The following is a 919-nucleotide window of genomic DNA, read 5'->3' as shown; positions in this document are numbered from 1 at the left end:
AGGGCTCGGGAGCTCCTCCTCTCCCGCCGCTGCCTGAGCCTCGTGGTACTTCTTACTGGAATCAAACAGCACTTGCACAAACCCGACGTGCCTGGAGGGACCTGGAGCCGCTCAGCCCGCGGGGCCGAGCACAGCAGGAGCTCCCCAGGTCCCCCCGCAGTAACGCAGCATCCTCCTGCTTTGCATCGTCCCTCCCTTAGCAGCCACCGCAGCCTCTCCTCTCCCGCCGCTGCCTGAGCCTCGTGGTACTTCTTACTGGAATCAAACAGCACTTGCACAAACCCGACGTGCCTGGAGGGACCTGGAGCCGCTCAGCCCGCGGGGCCGAGCACAGCAGGAGCTCCCCAGGTCCCCCCGCAGTAACGCAGCATCCTCCTGCTTTGCATCGTCCCTCCCTTAGCAGCCACCGCAGCCTTCCTGCTCCTCCTCCTTCCTCCTCCTCCTCCTCCTCCTCCTGCGCCCGAACCCTCCGGTCGCTGGGATGGAGCTGCCTGTGCCGATGGGGAGGTACCTCCAGCTCTTCCCCGAGCCCAGGAAGCCTTGGCCCTGCCCCTCTTCAACCAAAGTTTGTCATTCCAAGCGCCCCTCCCGGCCCTGCCGGTGCCCGACGTTTTGCACTATTTTTGTGACCAGGTTTTTATATAAAAGAACAGAAAAAAAAAGTTTTGTACAGTGGGTTTGTATTGGATTAATATATTGAGTTCCTCTTCCTGCACTCGGCTCTCTGCAGGTGCTCGGGGTGTGCTCGGAGGGCTCTTGTTTGGGAGATGGAACCAAGGGGTTAGGTTAAGTGTTTGACAATCAGTTCATTAATCCACCCCCTCCCCCTGTTCTGTAGAATTAGTGATGAGGTTTTGGGGGGCCAAGGGGGGAGCTGTGCCCCGCAGGAGCCTGTGGGGGCACTGGGGCAGCACGAACT

The 919-nt window shown here is 60.1% G+C and overlaps 1 protein-coding gene across 1 annotated transcript in view; it reads left to right on the top strand.

Annotated features, from left to right (window-relative positions):
• The window catches only part of SMARCD2 (SWI/SNF related, matrix associated, actin dependent regulator of chromatin, subfamily d, member 2), a gene marked incomplete at its 5' end in the record, with an annotated part of 4416 nt that extends 3572 nt beyond the window's left edge, over positions 1 to 844 (top strand). Inside the window, one exon of the mRNA XM_009079457.1 lies at positions 839 to 844. Within this exon, the coding sequence (XP_009077705.1) occupies positions 839 to 844 (6 nt within the window). The remainder of the gene's footprint in view (positions 1 to 838) is intronic.
• Between the last annotated feature and the right edge of the window lie 75 nt (positions 845 to 919).

This window comes from Acanthisitta chloris, unplaced genomic scaffold (genome assembly GCF_000695815.1).
Source record: "Acanthisitta chloris isolate BGI_N310 unplaced genomic scaffold, ASM69581v1 scaffold31707, whole genome shotgun sequence".
Taxonomy (NCBI): Eukaryota; Metazoa; Chordata; class Aves; order Passeriformes; family Acanthisittidae; genus Acanthisitta; species Acanthisitta chloris.
This window is presented reverse-complemented; position numbering and strand designations above follow the sequence as displayed.